General features: G+C 33.9%; 2 protein-coding genes across 2 annotated transcripts in view; one reads left to right on the top strand and one right to left on the bottom strand.

The window, feature by feature from the left end:
* LOC149426607 (mitochondrial coenzyme A transporter SLC25A16-like) overlaps positions 1 to 20398 on the bottom strand; it is a 49737-nt gene extending 29339 nt beyond the window's left edge. The window contains exons 1-2 of the mRNA XM_089632125.1: positions 19787 to 20398; positions 3992 to 4218 (exon numbers count right to left, since the gene is read on the bottom strand). Coding sequence (XP_089488251.1) covers positions 3992 to 4218; positions 19787 to 19850 — 291 coding nt within the window. The 5' untranslated portion in view covers positions 19851 to 20398. The remainder of the gene's footprint in view (positions 1 to 3991; positions 4219 to 19786) is intronic.
* A 679-nt stretch (positions 20399 to 21077) lies between these two features.
* Positions 21078 to 21248, top strand: part of MFS3 (major facilitator superfamily transporter 3) — a 43025-nt gene continuing 42854 nt past the window's right edge. Inside the window, exon 1 of the mRNA XM_089632115.1 lies at positions 21078 to 21236. Within this exon, the coding sequence (XP_089488241.1) occupies positions 21200 to 21236 (37 nt within the window). The 5' untranslated portion in view covers positions 21078 to 21199. The remainder of the gene's footprint in view (positions 21237 to 21248) is intronic.

Raw genomic sequence — 21248 nt, 5'->3', positions numbered from 1 at the left:
GAATCTTTGAATTATCTCTATTATTATGAGATTCACATGTTTGTTTGTTTTGGACGATCATTTTTGTACAAAAGATACAGTTTTAGAAATCACAGTTAATGGTAGGTACCTATGCAGAAATTGGATAATTTTATGCAGTGTAAAATATCGAAATAATGAATATTTCGATATTTTATAAGCTCTGCGATAAGAATGTCTTAAATACCCGCTTAAAACATTAAAAAATAGTATTGTTTCATAGTGCTCTTTCGCACAAGCGAAGTATTGGATTACTTAAGTCTAAACATAAACTTTAGGGCGCACAATTTACACCCGCGCTGTGCACGTGGGTTCCCTACAGAGTATCGGACCATCCCATAGTAAAGAATATACAGGTTTATTATTTTTCAAAGCTTTAAGGAAATAGTTTGTATACTTAAATTTCCATTTCTAGTGGTCGGAAATCTACGAAAGTTATATTATGAGCATATATGGGAGAACGATATGCCGCAACAGGCCAAGTCACGAGAGTATAACGTGGTCTGTCACAGGCATTAGAGCTAAAATTGTTAAAAATGGTCAAATTTGTATTTTTCATGAGCATGCAAAGGCGTTTTCCGATGTCTAGTTATAAGAAACGAATGGAAATGGCTGACTTACATCGTTTTTGCATTTATAGCTATTATTGATTGAATAAAACATTAAACGTATTCATGCGAATCACATGTCGATCGGGGAAAATTACTTGAGATACTCATAAATCAGATAGTATAAATTGGTTTCTTTATACACGGTGTCCTGAAATCAGTGATACAAGCGGGAAGCTGGTGAACCTACATTACACAGAGAACCCAAAAAAACTTTTTTTACAATCCCAGAATTTCGATTTTGGAGAAACTTTTTTCGGCAACTAATGGGTTAAAAAAAACTTTTGGAGCTTTGAAGCATTTTAAAAGACAATAAACAACTGATACTAACAACGTAGCGACCGTTTTTTTGTTCAACTTTGACCTAAATAATTCAAACTTCAGATTTACTCTAAAACAAAAACTCAAATAAAAAAGTATACAACAAAATCGACTCCAAATGTGGTGTAGATTCACCAGTTTACCGATTGTACACCAGTTTCCGGACACCACGTATTATTATCGGTCCACTATTATTTAAAATTGTATAAACGCGCACTGTTATTGCTCTTCGATAACCAATTACAGAAAACTTACTATAAAATGGAATAAACTGACAACAAATAGTGTTATCTCAAGAAAGGTCATTTTGCATTCGGAAGTTAAATAAATAGCATATTCTATTAAATATTTTATAAATGAGAGAATTAGAGGACAAGTAATTCAAGGTTCTCACGACATTGCGGATATTTACATTTCGAGGAAACTTAGAAAAGGACTAGGAAAGAATAATAATAATGGGGTGGAGCAAACTAATTTATTGATTGTGGGTCGACCTAGGAACAATCAAATTTCCACAAATAATAAGGTGTTCCAGCAAAATAATAAACTGATTAAACTTATCCGATATGTTGTTTTGAAATATATTGTCAACGAATACGTCATTTTTCACGAAATTTTACCAATGTACTGGTGTAAACATACTTTATTACATCAATGTGTATTTATTAAAATTGGTAAAAGATACACCATTACGTGCCTATCTCAGGTTGTATCAACTAATGTCAAAGGAAAAGTAAAAACAAAACAAAAAACAACCGGCTCAAATACATTCTTATTGGATCTTATTAATTACTTGATTCTGTTTAATGTCCACTGTACATAATAGGTTACAGACTCATCTACGGAAATACAATACTTAAGTTAGTGTTAATCGTGCACATAATTTTTAGTGGACAAGGAAAACGTAGATGTGTTAATAGCTCCGACGAAATTAGTAAACTCAACTATATTAGAAGTTCCAAATACCCTGTAGTTCTGTGAACAGTTAGTAGACCTTGCGTCGAAAAAAGTATGTGTACCTATAACTTTCTTATTTAATAAATAAAATCAAAATTCACTCCGGAATTATATAATTTGTAAATAGGTATATTTTATGTAACACATTTATTTATTTCAAATATGGAATTATACAAATTGTCCAAAGAAATATACCCTCAATGACAATTCTTTTTTCAAACTTTCTTCAGGCAGGTGGTACACAAGGTTCGTAGAAAAAGTATTTACATTTTCTACGAATCTTATGGGTGGTACCATAACATTGAAAAAATGCAAACAAGAAAGTCCAAATTAATATGAAATTCTCGTAATAAACTCGACGATTTCACAGTTGAAAATATAATCTTTATTGAATAGTCAAAGTTAATGCTTGCTTGAACAATAAAGTAAATGTAGCAAATTTTATAAAACGGAGACGGAACGCACAAACAAATTTACAAAACGAAACGCAAAAGGATGAGTTGAAAGAGGACTTGGCTACGCTTACTCATTTATCTCCTTGTCACGTTTTCTAAAGCAGATATTTATCTATTATTTTTTTGGTAAACTAATGTTTATCAAAAATGTTAATATTTATAGATATTTATCATTTGTAGCGACAAAGTTGCTGGGCGCCAGTTTATATTGAAAAGCTTTTATTTCGTGAAGTTTAAGCGCAAATAATAAAATGTTTTCCGGTCAGAATGTACAAACATAACTTGCCACATTATTTAATATAAGCAAACCCGAAAAATCGTTGGCTTGATTTTACACTTAATTTTTTTTTTAAAGCCTGATCCTTATTTGTTTCTAGGCTTATAAAGAGTTCCCATAAGGCCTAGGCTTACAAAGCAAAGACCAAGCTGTGTTCTATTCGCAGCTGTATTTAATTAAAGCATTTATAATATTTCTAGGTGATCAAATTTTCAAACCAAAAACACTTGATTTGCAATATTATGCTTCGCATTGCATCGCTTTTCTTGCAAGATTAAAAACTTTTACCTATCGTAGCAGACAGAATTAAAAGTCGGAATTGGAATAAAAAACGTTGGTAATTATTTCGCATGACGCCCCAGGTATCCAACAAGGCAGTCAGCTGTTTGCCTACACTCACCAAACGGAAAAACTCTAGATTGAAGAAGCTCTTGGTTATTGACAATGTGTAAGGCAGGATGAGCAAATGAAAAGGAATATCACCGATGCGTTGGACTGATGTACACGGCTCTCCATGGAGACCGCAGGACCGCGAGGAGTGTAGGAGCCTAGGAACTGGGAGAATGGGTCATGAATCATGATCCAAAGCTAAACAATGAGGCAACGACTCAAGAAGAAGTTTTCGTACGAAATAGATTGGTGGTGGTAGTCAGGTTATCCAGAAAGTGAATAGCTGTATATTCGGCTCCATGGCTTGGTGCGTCAGCAGTGGAATGTACATAGTCTACAATCAGGGTAGGCAGCAGGAAATACAGCGAATTAATCGAAGTATACGAAATAAAAATCGCGAAGAATGGCTAAGGTGCTCGCTTTAACCGATGTTGGTTGAAATTACCTAAGCTACACCAAATATTCAAAATGCACGTATTTGTGCGTATTTTACAAGCCAATTACTGGATATTATATCAATTAGTCGTATTTTTTCAACCACACAATTGCATGAAAGAAATCCAACATAGAACGCCAGCATAGAACGCCAACATTTGTTTCGTTAATGAATTTGAACTAATGATTATTAATAGAGGACGTGCCAACAGATGGCACTGATTGATACATTTGGACCGGTAGGCATGACCTTTTTCGAATCGGACACCTATTATCTAAATGATTATGGAATTCAGACAATATTAATTTGAACAAGTTGTTACGTCATTTTGCATTCTTAGTTTCTGCTTTTGATACCTTATCTTAGTGCGATCGGTGTGAATTATTCTCGTATATTTAGCGCGCATTTTTTCACATTTCTTGCAATAAAATTATTTATGTTTTTTAGGTAGGGTAGGCTTTAATTATGTGCCTATGTCGATGGCACGTCCCTGTGCGTCAGTTTGTTTGTAGAAACAGCAAGAACATACCCTCTTGTAGATCTCGAAGGAGGTGAACTGCGTGGCGGCATAGGGGAAGATGCGCACCATCTGCGCCCCGTTGCCCTTGTAGAGCGCCATGACGGACTCGTCCCGCACGATGGCCGACAGCCCCCCGGGCACGCCCAGCGTCTTGTAGCGCGGCTGGTGCGCCTGCAGTAGGATCTTCAGCCGGTCCAGCGGAGCCACGGCGGTCTTGGAGCACATGCCAGCCACGCCTGTGGACCAAAAATCATACATACATAATCATTATCTTATAACAAGTCGTTTTTTATTTGACAGTTTTTAACCGTACGTACAAACCTCCAAAAATATATTATAGGTATATGATAGGAAGGCGACTATGTTGATCATTATACCATCAACTATTTAAAAAAATATATTACGTATATGTACTGAAAACGTATACGTACAAACAACCAACATTATATTTGCTTATAATAGTAATATAAAGTATTTTTCGATATATTTTAAACAAAAAAATTGGGGCAGTTACCCCATAAGGAGCAAAGAAAAGCACTTTTACGGTATACTATCTTCATTTCATTTCAAATTCATGTTTAAACCGATCATCAAAAGAAACCTAAAGCTATTGGCCAGTCCAAGCCAGTTTGAGCCAGACAAAAAAACTGGTAAAATTAGAGTTTAATAAAATGCTTATATTTTAATTCCCGTCCCAGTATAAAAATAACATTTTAAACATGAGCAGTGTGGGCACTGTCGTCCTGGGCTTTGCGGTTTGTTTACTTGTCGAAATTTTTCATGACTACCATGAAAATTTCACGACTAGGTACCCCTCTAAAGTTATAGCTAACTATTTATAAGCTATTCAACAACTAGTCTATAATGCGGGTGGATTTTCTTATCTTTCGATTCTTTAAATAGCAAAGACAGTATACGTTATTAAATGAATATCAAATGAATAAGAAAAATTAAGGAGATCTCAACAGACTGATTGGGTGTCACAGCAGTAAAAGTAAACAGCTAACAGTGCCAATGCGCAATGCTCTTGGGCCTTGCGCAATAATAGCACACGCAAAAGCCGGGAAAGTGCATTCTCAGTGAGCTTTCCGTGTTTGCCTTAAACATGCACAGAGCTGCGCTGCCAAACTACCTAAAGAAATCGGAAATCTCCCACTTACGATCGTACAATATTAAGAAAAATAAAAAAGGTTAAATGAACTATCCTTCAAGAGATATAGAGGTGCTTAAAAAAAAATTTTGCTGGCAAAAATAAAATACTGTAATCCAACAACATTGAACACGGTGAACGGTTCAAATGAAATGGCCTTCTACAGCAAACAATACATTTGATGTTAAACATAAAGGGTCCAAAGAAAATGGCGTTCAAGAGATCATATAATTTTGTTCGAAATTTTTAAATACTGTTATGTAACAACATTGAACAATGGGTTCAAATGAACTGGCCTTAGGTACTTTTACTGTAAATTTTTTCCACTTTCAACATACTCTTTATTTACCACGAGGTACTGTTGTCAATAAAACACTTTCACGGTTGATTTATTTTCTAAATATATTTATAAATTAATTTTAATAATAAATTCCTATTCCTATTTTATTTTGTATTGATTGCCAATATGGATTAAATTGCATTGCAAAACTCTTACATGTAGCGTGGAATAAAACATTTATACCGATATATAATAGATTATATATAAATTTAAAAGTTCGTTTGTTTGTTCAAAATTTCAATTCTCCGAAAGTTCTTCACGGATTGCGTTGAAATTTCGACACACAGTTGCATTCAAATACACCTATATTATATAGATATCACCAGGTAAAAACACCTATATTATATAGATGTCACCAGGTAAAAACACCTATATTATATAGATGTCACCAGGTAAAAACACCTATATTATATAGATGTCACCAGGTAAAAACATGTTTTAGTTAAAAACAGCGCCATATTTTGGAGGTAAATGTAAAACGCGCTATTGTTTCTCTATCAGCACAGACAGGTTGAGCCATAGCAACACGTGACGTAGGTACATCCAATTATTATTATAAAGATTGACAAAAAATCTAATGCTGCGTATACATTTGTGAGCCGAGACGCGAGCCTAGCAGCGATTTATGGGAAAGGAACGAAGCAACAGCAAATGGCGCGGAATGCCACTTGCGGTTGCTTCGTTCCTTTCCCATAATTCGATGGTCAACTAGCGTTTCGGCTCGCAAATGTATACGCAGCATAACAACATTGAACACAATGAAGAGTTAAAATGAACTGGCCTTCAAGAGCTCCTGAAAGTGTTGTGGAAAATTTTAATCTATATTATGTATTGTAATCTAACACCATTGAAAACATTAGAAGGTTCCTTCAAGAACATAAACAACATAAAAGTTTGTAGCTAGACTACAATATATAAATACATAAACCCTGGTGACCTTTATAGTACGAGTAAACAAACGTTTGCCAGAATCCTGTGAATTTGGCAGAACTGTGGAAACCGGGAAATGTATTGGTTGTTTGGTAAAGTCCACAGTTCCAACACAGTACGTCAATATAATATGGCGACCAACTTAACGAAATAATATAATAATACTACATTTATATAGCGTAGTTTTGTGTCATTTCACTTCAAGTGCGCTTTACCATAACAAACTTTAAAATAGTATTAGTGGTCATGTTCTTAAATTATCCACACATCAGATCAAACAATAACACAACATATACAGTATATTAGGAAGGTGGGATTACGAAATTTACGTGCCAAAACCGAATTGCAACATAAATAATTACTAATAAGTTAAATAGTATAAAAAGTTTTTTTTTCCAGCGTATTATTTTCATATTTTACTGAACATTGAACCGGACAAGCCAAGAAATGGGTTTCTCAATATTTTTACTAGCTATATTATTACTAGGCATATTACTAGGCAATATAATTTTAAAATAGTATTTCAAATGGTTCGTAACAGAGTTATTTTTTCAAAGTAGAACAAAACAGATAGAAAATAGTTACGCTACAATTTTTAGATGTGTAATTTACCGACGTGAAAGAAACAAAACATTATTTTGAATTCTCTCGCTAATGTGAGTGCCAGGAGAAAAGTGGAGGTCAAGGTAGGGAGCATGCTAATACAAACTATGTAAGGTTTTGAAAACGCATTTTTCTTCTAAGAATAAAGATACGATATGTATAATTCCTAATTTTATAAATTAATGCCAAGAACAAACATTCAAAGGTCAGCAGTAAAAAAACAGCTTCGCAATTTGAGAAAAAAGGCAACTGAACAATATAAAATTAATCTGACTAAACACAAAAATACGAATGTAAAAATCACATCACTCGGCTGCGGTCTAACAATTCATACTGTAAAACTATATTGTTAATAGATTGATTGACAAAAAATATTCAGTGGCAGCAGTATTTTTTTATTATTCCGGCAGTATGTGATTGAACCTGTGCAGGAAAGTATTCCATACGGAAATATGCAAAGATGGGATTTGGAGGCTTGTTTTAATGAATGAGAAGGGCCCGATAAGCTTACCAATATAACGTATCTACGCCACTGTAAATAGGTAGTGCACTGATTATTTATTGGTAAGCACCCTTGACGTTAACTTATCATGAAATCCATATAGAAACAGGCAGAGATAGCGGTGTCAATGATTGAAAAATAATTTGAAATGAGATAAAGATAAAGTCATGAAAGATCAGATAAGAGAAGGATTCATTAGTGCGATTAGTGGGCGTTGAGGAAGATGGATTAGTATTGATTTTTAAGAGTTAGGTTGGGATGTTTCAACCTCCGTCAAATTTGATTGAAGATAAAATCAGCGATCAGCGCTATTCGGAATTTTTGACAGTTTAACGCTCCTATTAAACGCCGATTCTCTAAAAATTGTTGACAAACTGAAAATGGCCGATATCAGTGCTTTATAATCAAAATGGCGCTGATCGTTAAAACATCCTAACTTCGGTGCAGTTGTCACTGATGTTGTCACGAACGAAGTTTGCAATGAAGCTGATTGGAGTTAAACAATGAACAATGCATCTAAAAAAGTTGAGGTCATTGAATTGAAGACTAACGAGTGAAAACTAGGAAGTACCCATTTTTTCTGATAAGAATGAAAACATTTAATAATAGATAGAGATACGTCAATAGCTGTACGTCATTCGGAGGAGTGTCTCATACGGAAGAAATTGCTGGCATTAAGCCACCATTCTACGGACAACAACACCGGGGATTAAAGTCAAATTATTTTGTTTAAACCACTTTATCAGAAACAAAATCTACATGATTGTTTCGAGAACAGTGTTCACTTATTCAGGATAAGTCGTATGCTAAAGTTAATAATAAATATAATAAAATAAACTACGTAGGTACAAATGACAATAAAAAATAATGCCATTTATACCACTAAGTATAATCTAAGAAAGTGGCTATTAGATACAGGTGAGTAATATTTATGCCCTACTGATGCCCCTGTGTTGCGAATTGAAATTTACATTACGACTTATAGTTCGATTATACCTCATAGTACCTACCTATATCTATAAATCTATTGATGCACGGGTAAAAATTGAGTATGGTTGATTTATCAAAATCCTGTAAAAAATGTGATAGGACTCCATTTCCTAACAGACTAGTTGATTTATAATATATCGTAACAAATGTTCATGCAATAAATATCAGCAATATTTTCTTTGTGTGTAACTGTTAATTGTGATTACAGTCCCAACTGCTCCCGACCATCTAGAGCCAGTGAGACTATGGCATTCCCAATTGAGGTATGTTGTGAGGGCAAAGGTAGTGAGGAGGGGAAGGAAATGGGGAAGAGGAAGGCGGGAAAGTACCCGGCTATTCAGATCTTGTCACTAAACACGACCAAAGCCATTTCAAGCAACGTTTCAATTCTGAATGGTGGTATTACACGAGGGCGATATCGAGTATCTTCCACTCTGGAACGTGTCGCAAGTATAATATATATTATTTTAAATGAGTAAATTGTGAAATACACAACACAAATAAAATTTACTTGCGCACGCCGGGATTTGAACTCGCGACCTCTGGCTTGCTAGTCGAGCGCATTACTCCTCGAGCACGGAGGCCGTGAAAATGATTGACCTAAATTAATTTACCATCATCATTATTATACACATATACCGCTTAAAAAGTTTTAAATGTATACACCATGTCGAGTGTAAAATATGATGTCAATACCCTGCTGACAATCTATAAAAGTAGTTTAGCTGGTTTGAAATGTTAATGAAGAAAAATACATAGATTCATATTGGGAGAGGGGTTATAGAGCGGGATGCGGAGGGACAAACCCAAATCGGCAGAAGGATTGAAGGAAGACCGTAAGAGGTGGGAGTGGGGGGAGTTAATTAGGAATTTGCGTGGCTGTTAGAAGGGTAAACACAGTTAAGCGGGAAAATTCGGGACTAATTTTTGTATTGATAAGATTGAAATAAAAGTTGAAGAACATCTTAGAGCTCTAAATAGTGACTCGGAACTTACATATCACCTCTTGGAATATGACCACACATTTGATATTAATATAGGGTTAAAATATTACATAGAGGTTATAGGGTTTCGCAGAGAAATAATTTAGAAATATTAGAGGTTAGAAAAAGCGTTAATACATATTATATTCAAGTATAATTAATATTTCAAGTCAAATATAATTAATAATCAGAATAAAATTGTAAGCAATAACCTTTTTTAATATTTTCCCACGTAAAACCATTTTCCTCTTCCAACGACCGTGTAATCTCATTTCAAATTTTTTATTTTACAAGAGAGTGTAAAACGGGATTGCAGGCCGTTTCCTGTTTAACTTTCAATAAATTCGTAATTCATTCATCTGCATTTGCCTCGATAATATACAATGACGAAATGCGAAAATATTAGAATTTTTATGAACACGAGTTCCGACGTCGTGATAATACATTCGTATTTTACTAAAAGTTTACTAGGAAACCTATCAAATTATTATTATCATCCTCAATTATTATCTTCTTTAAGGACCTGCAATCCCGTTTTTAACCGGATTACGAATAATTTGTAAATAATCTTAATAAATTTGCAATATTCAATATTAGTAATTTTTCTGCGTGTACCAAATGTTGATCTACTTTTATTATACAATTCATCCTGCTGAAGAAAACTTTGTTCTCGAAACATGTAGATTTTGTATCTATTAAAGTGCAATTTGATTTAAATCCTATATTTATGTCACTACAAAGTAAAAACCTACCTACAGAAGAACTATTCTTTCAAATATAACATACTTGTGCTCAAATTTAGACATGTATTTTACGTTTTCATACAATATTGATATTATAAATTACTTCTTTATTATTATTTTTTTTTTTTTTTTTTTTTTAATTTAGTTACTATATTACATTTTTTTAAACATTTTTATAAGAATTATATATATATTTATATGATTAATTGATATAGATTTTTATAGTCCTCCTCACTAGGAGATCCTGTGCTGAGGGGGACTAGGTTTTGAATAATTTTTCAGCGACTTCTATGGTTCGACTTCATGTTTTGGGTAAGGGTTTCCAGAAACTTCTACGACGATGTTTTAAATATGCTAGTAAGTTATTTTTCCGGTAATTCCTTAAGCCAAGATTTAATGTTCTTAATGCAGTTGTTTTTTGTTTTGATTTGTTTGATACTAAGTGGGAGTTTGTTATATACCTTTACTGCTAAAAATTCAGAGCTTCTTTGTCCAAAGGTAGAGTTACACTTTGGTATAGTTAGTATCTCTGTTTGTTTGGCTCTGGTATTATGAGTATGTGAGGTGTTTTCCTGAGAATTATTTTTGAGGTGTTGTACCAAAATGTTTTTGGCATAGATTTTCTGTATGCTTGGAACGTCAAATTGTTTAAAAATTTCTGTTGTTGATGTCCTTATGGGAACCTTTAGTATGGTCTTTATGATGCAATTCTGAGTTACCTTCAGCTGTTTTATATGTTTTGATACTGCTGAGCCCCATCCTATTATTCCATATTCCAATTTGGAGTGGCATAAAGCATAGTAAACTCTCTTTAAATCCCTAGCTGACAAAATGTTCCGTAATTTTTTGAAGAAGTAGATGAGTTTAGTTAACTTTTTTGAAGTTCGATCAATGTGTGAATCCCAGTGTAGTTTATCGTCAATTTCAATACCAAGATATTTTATGCTTTTGGTTTGAGTTATAAGCGAGCAGGAACATTGAGGAATTTTTTTTTGACATTCATGTAGTTTGAGTATATGCTCATTCATTGGTTGTCCTCTTTTGTTTTTGGAGAAAATTAAATATTTGGTTTTATTCACATTTAATGTAAGGGAGTTTGCTTTAAGCCAGTTTTGAAGAACAGTTAGGCCATGTTCAGCCTCCTTATATGTGCTTGTCCAATCTTGTTCATGGAATAAAATTACAGTGTCATCTGCAAAGCTCATTATGTTTCCTTTGATGGGAAGATTCATAAGGTCATTTATGTAAATTAGAAATAGTATAGGTCCTAATACGCTTCCCTGGGGGACACCGTACTTAATTGGTAGAGTTTTGCTCCTTCTTTTACCAATTTGTACAAATTGTTCTCTTCCCGTTAAGTAACTTCTAAGTAGGTTTAGGGTTGTTTCGGTTATTCCATTTTTTTTTAGTTTTAAATACAGTATTTCGTGGTCAATGGTATCGAAAGCTTTTTGAAGATCAATGAAAACTGCTAGGCATTTTTTGCCTTCATCCAATTTTCTAATAATTGTATTTGTTACATTAGCTATAGCGTCACCAGTACCCAGGTTTTCCCTAAAACCATACTGCGTAGATGATAATATTTTATTAGAATCCAAAAATGTAAGCATTTGTTTTTTTATAACTTTTTCTAATATTTTTGATAGTGTAGTTAAAATACTAATTGGTCGATAGTTTGATACATCATTTTTGGGACCGTTTTTATATATTGGAATGATCGTAGCAATTTTAAGACAAGCAGGAAAAATACCATTTGATATTGACAGATTTATAAGATACGTCAGTGGGTGGATTAACTCATTTTGTAGATATTTAATTGATTTGCTTGATATCAGTTCATTTCCCGATGAAGTATTTATATTTAGGGAGGCTATAATATTTTTTATTTCATCACTTGTTATCTTGACAATATTGAGGCTGTTTTCTTGATTTACATCGTCAATCCTCACTGTATTTTCGATAGTACTAATTGAATTTTGTTTAATTTTATTTGCTAAGTTTGAGCCTATATTGCAAAAATAGTTGTTTATAAAGTCAAGAAGTTTGTCCGGGTGTTCTGTAAAAGATGTGGGAATCTCATCAATGTTTAATTCCTTAATGCTATTGTCATTATGTGAGGCTTTAGCATTAGTTATTTCATTTATGATCTGCCAGAGTTTACGTGAATCATTATTACATTCATCAATCTTGTTTTTATAGAATGTTTCTTTAGCATAACGTATTACATTTTTACATGTATTACGATATCTTTTGTAGAATCGAAGTGTTAGGATATCATAAGGGTTGTTTTTGACTTTTTTGTGCAGTTCATCTCTTTTTCTGATTGAGTTTATAATATTCTGACTAATCCAAGGTTTAATGTGTAAATTTTTATGAGATAACTTTTTTTCTATGGTTTTGGTGTTTGATAGGATAATGTTCTGTAAAACTTCTATAAAATAACTCCAAGCAGTATCAGTATCATCTTTTTCCAGAAGGCTTGTCCAGTCATTCACTGTTAACTCGCATTTGACGTTTTCCCAATTTGTTTCAGATTTCGTTAGGAGTGATTTCTTTTTTTGGTTTACATATGTATTTTTTTTTGTAATAGATAGAATTATTGTATAATGGTCTGTCAGTGTGGTAGTACAAATAATGGCTTGAGTTTTTCTATTAGTTTTACAAAAGATATGATCAATGCAAGTTTTGCTTTCATTATATACACGTGTTGGTTCATCAATTAGGCTTTTATATCCATGGTATGCTAGTGTTTGCATATAATCAAATTTTTTTGGATGGCCATTTTCAAGAATATCAATATTTATATCACCGATGATAAATACATCTTTAGTTCTTTTTAGTAGACTTAGTTGATTAGATAAGGAGTTGAGGAATGGTTCTAGATTTTGTGTAGAAGGAGATCTATAAATTGCGAGTATTGTTGTGTCATTACCGATTGATATACTTAGACAGTTTGCATTATTGATACAGATCTCTCTGACATCAGCTTCTATATCTTCTTTAATATATACGATGACACCATCATTTTTTGTGTTGTTCATTATTGTAGAGTAAGGGACATAATTCCCAATTTGTAGGGGGTAGTATTTATCAGTTAGCCAACATTCAGTAAGAATAATAATATCCCATTTTAAATTTAAGCTTTTCATCAATATTTGTAGTTCATCAAAGTTTTTATTGATACTTCTAATATTCTGGTGCATTATGTTAAAATTATTGTTTATGGATGATATGTTTGGTATGTTTGTTGTTAGTGCGTTATTCATTTTCTCAATTTAAATTATTAAGTGGATTAAGTAATGTTGTTCATATTATTCACTAAATTATTTTCACCATATCATCAAGGTGCTTAATGTAGATAATTTTATCATCTTGTTTTTTGCGTATCATAACTTTACCCTGTTTGTACCATACATATTGGTAATTTTTTTCTTTTGATAATTGTTTTGTTTTCCATAGGATTTCTTTATGATACGGGCTTAATTCTTCCCCGATGAAGATTCGAGATGTCGCCAGATCCTTGATTTCATTATAATTTATTTCCTTTTTCTTATCAAGGAGGGAATCTCTTTTTCTTTTATCGGAAAAGGTCACAAGAAGTTTAGGAGGGGCTTCATTTCGTCTGTCTGAGACTCTCGTGACGTCAGTTATATCAGTGTGTAAGAGGTGGATTCCTGCTGCGGCAGCAACTTTTTTAACAATTTCCACAGGTTGTTCGCGGTTTTGTTGTGGAATTCCTGCTATTTCCAAACTATTAGATTTTGATAACGTTTCCAAATCAGAAAGTCGGATTTCAAGTTTTTTAATAATCATATTTTTTTCCATTTGGTCTTTTTTTATATTTTCAAAATCTGTTTGAATCGCTCGATTTAAATTATTTGAGACCTCAATTTTTTTTAACATCTCATCGTATTGAGCACTGATAAAATCAATACTTTTTGTAGTTTCTGTAGTTTGTAAATCAATTTTTGTAAATATATCTTTTTTCAGGGTTTCAAATTTTTTATCAATGTATTCAATAATCTTATCCATGTTCAATTTATCTTCCGAAATTATTGGGGTTTTGCTACGTGTGCTAGACATCACTATTTTAGTAAGTTCACAAATGCCCCTCTTTAATTATGCTTGATGAAAAATTGATGGTGGCAATCACTATTTAATATTTGTTTTATTGCATAGACAAAGTCACTCAACTTGACATTTAATATTTTTTTACTTTAATTAGTTTATGCGCAAAAATCACTCACACTTTGAAATCTTAACTAAAACTTTTGATCCCACAAAACGTAGAAGGTTTAAACTTTAATTTAAATCTATTTATTGTGGCTTTAAACAACTCCTATTAATTTTTCGGCTAGTTTATAAGGGACGCGGAAATTTCAGATCTTAGCACTACAGTTAACCATAGATAAATTTATTTATAATTATTAGATACACACTTTTAAACGTAATCTCAGTACGTGTGAAAAACATGAGATGAGACGGCAAGTAAAATTTGAGACAAAAAACCGCATTTACTTAATTAGATCACCAAGATTGGGCTGACGAAACTAACGCACGTGATCCAGAACATGGGAACAACTCAACAATACGCATAGTTAGACTAATCACGTTGCTCATTGGAGTGAAATGAAAACATTACATCATCAATATTCATCACTTCTCTGAAAATTTTGACATGAAGTAATAATGTTTTAATATAAAGTAAACAAGAAAAAATGGTACATGAAAACAAAATATAATCGAAAATAAAACTGCAAGTTTTTGCGCAACACTATACATGTTCTGTGCATGCTCCTTTTCACCGAACAGAAAAAGAGTATCTACCCATATAGGATTATCTGAATGAGGCAAATATAGAAGAGGAACGCTGTCGGGTTAGGTTTGGTAAAATTGAGAGAGGAATGCACATTATTTCACATTGCCCTGTGCGCGATCGTGAGTATTTCTACACAGCCAAGCAAAAGCTTGCAGTTTTATTTTTGGATGTATTTTGCGTCTGTATGACAGTCGTGTACCAGAAATCGTAATAAAGAAGTAATTATACACGGCGCGAGATTAGCGTTGCAAAAATTCTACGATCTCCGGGCAGCTGAAAGGCAACAGCGTGGTTACTGGTTATGCATGCGCGTGCTACTGTCAGCCTTACTTGTTAGAAAAGTTAATTTTTTTATCTATGTTTGCTTAAACCTGTAACTATTGTATTTAAGTTTATTCACATGAACAATGATTGTTATTAATTTCAACACAAAGGCGTGCTTGCCAAACAAAACACCTGAGAATATATAACTTACATTGAGTGAAGCCTTGGACGAACAATATTTTATGAGAGTAAAACTTGTAGGCAGAATTATAAACATCCCAAAATAAGAAACAATTATAAAATTGTTTTCGAAGAATGCTGGAGATAATCCATTCATTCTGGTTTATTTTATCTACTGACGATTTTATCTGATATTTACACCAAGGATTTGGGTAGGCTTATTGGATAGGCACGATTATTGCATTTTGAGCAGGCCATTTTGACCCAATATCAAAATGTCTGCTCCAGTTCCGTTCCACACTCTTAAGAAGTCTAATATAATTTGAATTAGTTACCATTGTTAAAAAAAGTTTTAAATGTCAGAACGGAGAAAAAATATTGGGAAGTTTTGGCTAAACCTTAATATGGTTAAAGGGGGTGACATATTTTTTTTATTTTTTTTTAAAGAAAGACAAACATTCCCGGGTTACGAATAACCTGACAATATTTGAAAATCTCCTACTACCACCACAGTAAGCTGAAAATGTTGCTTGTGTTGTGATGGAGGACTTAGCCAGCCGAGGAATTGAACACGCTTTAAGTTCAAGGCGTTTTATATAACTCCATATTGCTCGACATACAATCCCATACAGACCTGTCACCCCTTAGTTATAAGTGTGGGCATGGCGACGATATGCTATGTGATCTGCTAGCCGGGCTATATTTTTTTTATAATTTACGGAGCGATGTAATTAAGCAGCTGTCATCTGTCAAAGTGACAGATCCCATACAAAGAAATGATATTCGGCGGCAATTACCCAATTGATCTGACCCCCCTCTCCTGAGTAAGATTATGGCGTAGTGTGTCACCCAAAGATATTAGAAGAACAATATCTTTGGTGTCACCCCAAAATATAATACATTTATGCCACTCCCTAATTATTATGCGCGCATAATATAGCGTAATGTTCCCCGACCGTAGAAAAGACGAAATTGGGAAAAACCGCATGGTAGTGTATTACTGGTTTAGCCGAGATTAATAAGATGATTCTCCATGGTAATTGTAGGAGATTTCTAATACCACCAGCTGTCCAGTAGCATCAGTAGCGGTGGGTAAGCAATGAGCACGCGGATATTGAATAACACGACATCAGATAGTTGAAGTCAAGACAGCTAATGCATATAGAAGACAGCGATGAGTGCAAAATAAACGCATAATCACACAAAACATCGCACACTTTCATCAATGGGTCCGTTTTTATAAAATTCACAAAGGGTAATACCTAATTTAATAGAGAGAAATTCAGGATTTCGGCTTGCTGTTAAGAGGAAAGGGAAATATTTTTAATACTTTCGATCCAATAATAATAAGGAAGAATTGATTTTTTATGTGACACCCAGACTGTCCTGAATCAGTGGTATGCTGCCTCATGCCCAACAGCTAAAGCAACACAGCTAAATTTGAAACAACTATGATTCTAAATGACGGTCTCCACCAGAGCGACAATAAAGAGTATTTTTACTCTGGAAGGAGGTGCAAATATGCTTTGTATTGTGTAACCTCCCCACTTTTTGAAATGAAGAATTTATTTATAAATATAGTAGATAATATATAAATATTTTCATGTTTGCCTTGACCTTTACAAACCTTCAACCTCTGTGACCAGAGTCACAGTAAAACAGAATACGGGACGGAGCACGTAAGTACTTAAATCCATTTCGATTAGGTCTTAATTCTGTGTCATCTTTGGGGATGCTGTGTGGATGGTATTTTAATTTAAGGAGGGAGAGGAAGTTCCGTAGTTGGTGGGGCTGACACAATCGTGGTCAAGACGTAGGCAAACTTCACCACACGAACCCGATACAGTTACACATATAACAGACATGGGGACTAACCGAGAGACACGTATCAGGAACAGGGTTTCGCACAGACGATATCATGAAAATGCAGCGAGTTGTGTTTCAAGTCCGTGATGTCAGCCACTCTTTTCCCTTCAGTAATACGTGCTGCTGGGATAAGTGGGATATGCGAACTACGAACGCATTCGATAAGAGTAAGTAATGAGATAAGTAGGCACTTCAATTTGTATTCTCGCTTTCATAATAATGTCCATATGGTGTGATGCTACATGCGTTCCGGCACACACATTACAAACACTGCGCTTTGTATTCGCAGAATGAGCCTCTTGCGTGATTTAAAATTGAATTACGTTTTTTTTCTTATTAAATACTTACGCATTTTAAGGTTGCGACGTCAAGTAGGGAAATGTGTTTTTGCGAAATTTTAAAGCTGATGACGAATTTGACAATTTTAAACGCACGTTATTTTAGCGAAATTGTAAACTAATCATTAAATGGGTATTTGGTTTATTTCTGCGAGGAACGTACGATAGTAGGTTCAACTTTGGTTAAATCTCCGTGGTTAAATTCATATTTTTAAATAAACTAGATTCGGTAATTTGACAGTTGTTACCACATGGGCTGCATTTAAAAAAACGACAATAAGCAACACTATTTCATAGAAATGCAATATTTTCTAAAAATTGCTGCGACTTTCAGAAAATGTAAAAAGAAAATAACGCAAGAGGCTTATTATGGCTAGACAAATAACATCAAGAGTTGTTGTATAGATTGCTTATCAAAATTCAGTTTCGGCCGAGACAGAGATATGATTTATCAATGAAATATTTAAAAATACCTACACATGTACATCGTATGTTTTTTTTATAAACCTATGTAAATATAACACGAACTTTGGAACTAGTTTTGTCCATGAATTACGATTTTAGGTCATCGAAATATGACGAAAACTTCCTCACGGATCATCTACGCTCACGGGATTGGTTTTTCCGTGGATTTTGGAAATAAATAAACCAAAAGTCCGTTGGTAAGATTGATCACACATATTGAGACATCCTGTGCATTTTTGAGAAGATAAGATAGAGGTATTAACAAAATTGTGCAAATATTAAGGCATTGTAGAAAAAAAACATACCTACTTACAATAATGTGGTCAGGGTATTTAAGTAAAAAGTAATGATTCCAAAATCATACAAAGGAGCCAATATAAATATATATATATTTTTTATGATTATAACCAGTAAACAGTAAACAACTCGAAAATGGGAAGTGTATCGTATGTGAACGGCATTATTTTTGGTCAGATCCTGGAATATAATCTAATATTAAACAACAACTCATCCGTTTTGTTTACACCAGTGGCGTAGCTATAGCATTCACATGGGGTGGGGGGATTCGATCCTAGTATGGGGGCAAGGGTGAAGGGGGAGGGGTGGTTGGAAAATTTATTAGAAGTTTTTTGGGACCTCTACTTACAAAACTTATTATTTAAATCACATTGATAAAAGAGATTGTGCAAATAATAGTGATGTATTTTCCAGGAATGTAATTGCAATACTGCGGCCGATTGGGGATGGGGGGGGGGGGTTCGAACCCCGTAACCCTCCCTTTATTTAGGCCCTTGGTTTACACTTTGTTTTCAAGTCTACCATTGTACCGTTCCCCTCTATTAAACGATGAATACACTAGGTATTTTACCTACAATAGCTGAAGAAACTGGTTTATTTTTTTAAACTTTCATTATGAGGGAAAACCCGTGAGACACCGCGGCCAGAATTTTGATGGATTCTTTCAATTCTTTGCGGATATTTATAAATCTAACTAATTTATAAGAAAACAATAGAATCCTTGGGCGGCATTTTAAAACATCACATGCATTATAACTATATCATAATTTTTGGGTTATTATTACCTACCTACAGATTACTATGTCATTGTCTACACCTACTTAATAAAAGTACTTGCCCAATGGTCGTGAATAATGTCTCGGATTCTTGGAAAGAAAAAAATATTTTTATATCAGGTACCTACCCACCCCCTTATCACCGGATTTGCCAAATTAGGCTCGATTTTTTTACTGGCACGATGCATGTTTCAGTCATGATTTTGAATGATTATATCGAAAATGGGTAACATTGTTGTAATCTCTCTATCATAAAAGCATAAATAATAAAAAAATGTTGCAATGGACTAAAATATTGAATTCCAAACAAAATTGGCAATAGTTACAGATGAAATCATCACAAGTAAATAATAATACGCTGATAACATAGAGTATATTTTTTGTCTGTATCATTTGTAGAACTTTATAATTATTATAAAAGCAACAAAATAAACTACGTTTTCTGTCGGTTGATCTTCTGATCATGAGAAAGTATAAAATACAAATTCATTTATTACACGCACACTTACCAGCCTGCTATATAAAATAACAGAAAACAGACAGAACTGCAGAACTTACCTCCAGCGAGCAAAGACTTCAATATAAACTGTACATCATTCTTCTTCTCCATGCTGAGGGCCATGAACCTCGAGTTTCGCACAAAATACTTTATTATTCCTTCACTATTGAATTATTAACTTAATGTTCGTTGTCGAAAAACACTCGCGAAACGCTGGTAATTAGCTACACTTGCTTTTGTACAGAAATCATTAAGTACATGTAGGAATGTTCAGCTGAGACACTTCGTCAAGGCGCATTCTTTTCGGTGAAGACTCCGTTTATGACCCCGTTGTTTGACAATTTGAATGCCCGGGAGAAACTTATAATATTATCTGAACAGTAACAAACCAGGACAGGTACTAAAATTTAGTGGTCATCATCAACATGCGAGCGTACGCATTACCACCTCCAATTTTCACCGAAAGATGTTTTCACCAATTCACTGCTGACTGCGCGCATGGAGCCGTGATCGCTTTCACCAGAAGATCTTTACGAGCGAGCTATGCAGTTAAAATTCATAAACTCACGCACTGAACACTTGTCGTTTTGTTAAATGGTCAGCGGCCGACGGTTAACCGAAACGTCAAATAGCAACGAGATGCCGCTGCCAAACGAACTAACCAAACAACTCAGCTGTCAAAATTTTACTGAGGAAATTGTATGAGTGAGAAACGTAAACAACAGATTTGAATAATTCCGGGCTTTTAGACACCATTCCGAATCAAATAAGGCCGCTGCTGGTATTGCCGTAAATATTGTCAATGTTATGTTTTCTGATACAAATATCTATCAATACAAAAATTATCTTTTATATATTAATAAAAATATGTAATTAACGGATTGACTTTTATTCATATAATATGTGTTTTTAGGATATTATTTGCTTAAGGCAGTGCTCAATGACCTTAAATCATGTCCAAATTCTGAGCATATTAGCACCATCTCTGGAAATAATTTTGAACATCTTTTTTTCCTTAACGAATTTCCCAACGTAGTATTTTTTAATGTTGCGCTGGATCACAGATGGCACTAACCGTCTAGGCCGTAGGAAAATTTTATGGAAATTTGAACTGTTGGAAAACCGGGGTCAATATTTTAAAGAAAATGTAGAATAATAATTTATTTGTAGAATAATAATTTTTAATAAATGTAGCATCTTTAGATATTGCCAATTATTTCGCAAGGTTTGCGTGATAAGGGTAATACGTGCAGAAAGTACGGTAACATATATTATATTCACCTATATTACAATATAAGGCACTGCGCTAGGTGTGTGTGAAAAGCGTGCGTCTGGCGGTTTTCACAACAGTCAAGCAGAAGACTTGGAGGCGGCGGGTATCGTCAGAAATACCGGAACAGTTTTACGCGAAGCTGGAGACACTAGCTAGATTATTGTGCAATAAATATTTTTACAAGTGACAAGGAATTACAATGGACGAAGTTCCCGCAAGAGGAAATCTACTCGGAAGTAAGTTTTATT

This window comes from Hesperophylax consimilis, chromosome 1 (assembly GCF_061612785.1).
Source record: "Hesperophylax consimilis isolate HC1 chromosome 1, BYU_Hcon_1.0, whole genome shotgun sequence".
Taxonomy (NCBI): Eukaryota; Metazoa; Arthropoda; class Insecta; order Trichoptera; family Limnephilidae; genus Hesperophylax; species Hesperophylax consimilis.
Note: the sequence above shows the minus strand (reverse complement) of the source record. Positions and strands in the feature narration are given on the sequence as shown.